At 36.9% G+C, this 2,551-nt stretch overlaps 1 protein-coding gene across 1 annotated transcript; it reads right to left on the bottom strand.

Annotated features, from left to right (window-relative positions):
- Positions 1 to 213: 213 nt before the first annotated feature.
- Positions 214 to 2,332, bottom strand: LOC107915896 (gibberellin 20 oxidase 2). Its single transcript, XM_016845086.2, has 3 exons — positions 1,686 to 2,332; positions 1,229 to 1,550; positions 214 to 725 (listed from the first exon to the last, which is right to left on the bottom strand). Exons 1-3 carry the CDS (start codon positions 2,231 to 2,233, stop codon positions 444 to 446), a joined length of 1,152 nt encoding a protein of 383 aa, XP_016700575.2. The 5' UTR covers positions 2,234 to 2,332; the 3' UTR covers positions 214 to 443.
- Positions 2,333 to 2,551: the final 219 nt, after the last annotated feature.

The raw sequence follows: 2,551 nt of genomic DNA, 5'->3' as shown, positions 1-2,551 counted from the left end.
AAAAGGGCTATTTCCCCATTATCTAATGTATAGAGATCTGTTTGCTCATTTTTTTATTAGAGGGGCCAAAATGCTATTTGGAGTATAGTACAGGGGCAGGTATGGTACTTTTATGAAAATTTTGTAAATATACTTTCAATTTGATGGATTAAACTTAGAAAGTAATATTGCAATTCATGTCCTTAAATTTATATAAAAATGCACAAGGACCACATTTCATAGGCTCCCACATCCCATTTCTCTATTAGACTGTGAACATAAAATCATGATGTAATTGTAAAATACATATATACATATTACCATTGGCGTGGAACTGAAATAATTAATCCATCTGCAAATTTATAATCATTTATCGACACGATACATAAATCTAATTAATAAATTAATTATAGAGCTACATATAATATAATATAGAAAAGAAGGTACTATATATACATATATAATTAACGGTTGTGATGAATGGGGTTGGAAGATGAGAGCCATTTGATGAAGCTATGGAGAGTATGAGCGTCAGCTCTGTAGTAGTTTTGGGTGAAATGGAGGAAATCGGACCATGTGAAATCAGGGTAAGCTCTTGGGAGTTGATCACCTTGTACAAGATCCTCTGGGGGTCTCACCACCTTGTCTTCTCGTGGGCAAACAAAGTATACCAATGATTTTCTCGCCCTCTCGCTGTTTACTACTGCCCTATGCAGGCAACTCTTGTATCTCCCATTTGTTAATGCCTGCACACCCACCTTATATTAATTTATTTATTTTTAGACACCACAAACAAAATTAATAAACGGTACATACTCCTATATTTGTATGCTTGGCTATAATATATCTATTTGTAAACTTCCCCACCTACAGCACTTCTTTGTCAACTTAATTATTTGAACAAGTAAATCCTGGTTTACTATTTGTCTATTGCATAGTTGCCGACAAAATGACTAAGGTATCTCATACATACATACATACATGCATACATATGTATGTATGTCCGAAAATCTTGTATTTTTGCTAGCTTCTTCTGTGTTTCGCTCTATGAGAGAATGCATCTCCCAATGTCCCTTGGAAAATATATATATGGGCCAACCCTTTAAAAGACACAAGCATGGGACAAATTAGGGCAGTCCCACGCGAATATTAAAGTTTGTCATGTAACGTAATGATTATGTCTCGTACTAGGAAAAAAAAAACAACTCGAAAATCTAGACGATTTTCCATTGAAAGATTGGAAACCTACCGTGAAGGTCTCACCGATGTTGATTACTAGGGCATCCTGACGAGGTCGAACAATCTGCCATTTGTTGTTTGCAAAGATTTCCAGGCCCCCAACTTCGTCTTGGTGGAGAATTGTTAAAGATGTGGTGTCACAATGAGGACCAGTGCCGAAGGTAAGTCCTGGCTCGGGGCATGGCGGATAATAGTTACATCGCATTATAGACCCACCGTCCTGAAAATAATTTTTATAGTGCAATCGATCAACTCCCAAGCTGATTGCTAGTATTTCCATCACTGCTAGAGCTAAGCTCTTCATTCCTTCACAGTACTTTTGATATGTTATGCTACAAAATGGAGAGCTTTTTTGAGTAAAACTTTGTGGTTTTTATGTCAATAAGCACAAATTAGGGTTAGGGTGAGTGAGTAACTATACAAGAAATTTCTTCAGAAAAAGAAGAAGAAGAAGAAGAGAAACTAACCCCATTTCTTCAAAATCATCTCCTAAACTGGATTTGAACAAGTCTACGACACTGGATTCCTTGAGATTCTCATGGACCCGGAAAGTTAAAGTTTCCTTCCATGGCAAATTCGAAGAGAAACGATCCGAATGTGCACCTGAATAGTTCAAGGTGTTTAATCCAGCAGTAGTGGCCCTTCGAGCCCTTAATTTGTGGCTAAGTGGCAAATGGAAGAAACGATTGAGGTGATAATATGCAGCATTGATGAGGTGGGAATCAACCCCATGATTGATGACTTGAAAGCAACCGTGGGTTAGACAAGCAGCCCTAATGACCTTGGCAGACTGCTGAATCGCCAATTCATCACCTCTAAAGAAGCGTTCAAGATCTACAAGTGGCTCCAACAGCTCTTGATGAGCATTAACTAAATCAACTTTGGGCCAAAGAAATTCTTTGGGGACGTTGGTTTGGTTTTGGAGAAAAGATGAGCCGATAGAAGAATTATGATGGTCGACTAGTGTCTGATCTTGAATCTCAAGCGGAGAGGAAAGGAGATGCGTTGAATCCATTAGGAAGACAGTGTATGTGGACGTAGGGCAAGAAGGTGAGAGAGTTGCATTAAATATAGGTAATAGACTCCCATTACAAGCTATTATCAAATTATTTGGTATCATGTGCAGGGTTCAAAGGTCAAGGAATTTTTTTTTTTAATGGAAAAAGTTGCAAATGCAGTTCAAAATTCAAATAAATTTATAAAACAGTGGATCATACTCTGTCCAGGTATCAACTCCTTAAGAATATAATTATATAAACTAACTTTTCAAATCAGATGTTAATTATATATTATATGTTGTAAATCAAAATTAACTAAACCAGTCTCAAAGAAT

This window comes from Gossypium hirsutum, chromosome D05, assembly GCF_007990345.1.
Source record: "Gossypium hirsutum isolate 1008001.06 chromosome D05, Gossypium_hirsutum_v2.1, whole genome shotgun sequence".
Taxonomy (NCBI): Eukaryota; Viridiplantae; Streptophyta; class Magnoliopsida; order Malvales; family Malvaceae; genus Gossypium; species Gossypium hirsutum.
Note: the sequence above shows the minus strand (reverse complement) of the source record. Positions and strands in the feature narration are given on the sequence as shown.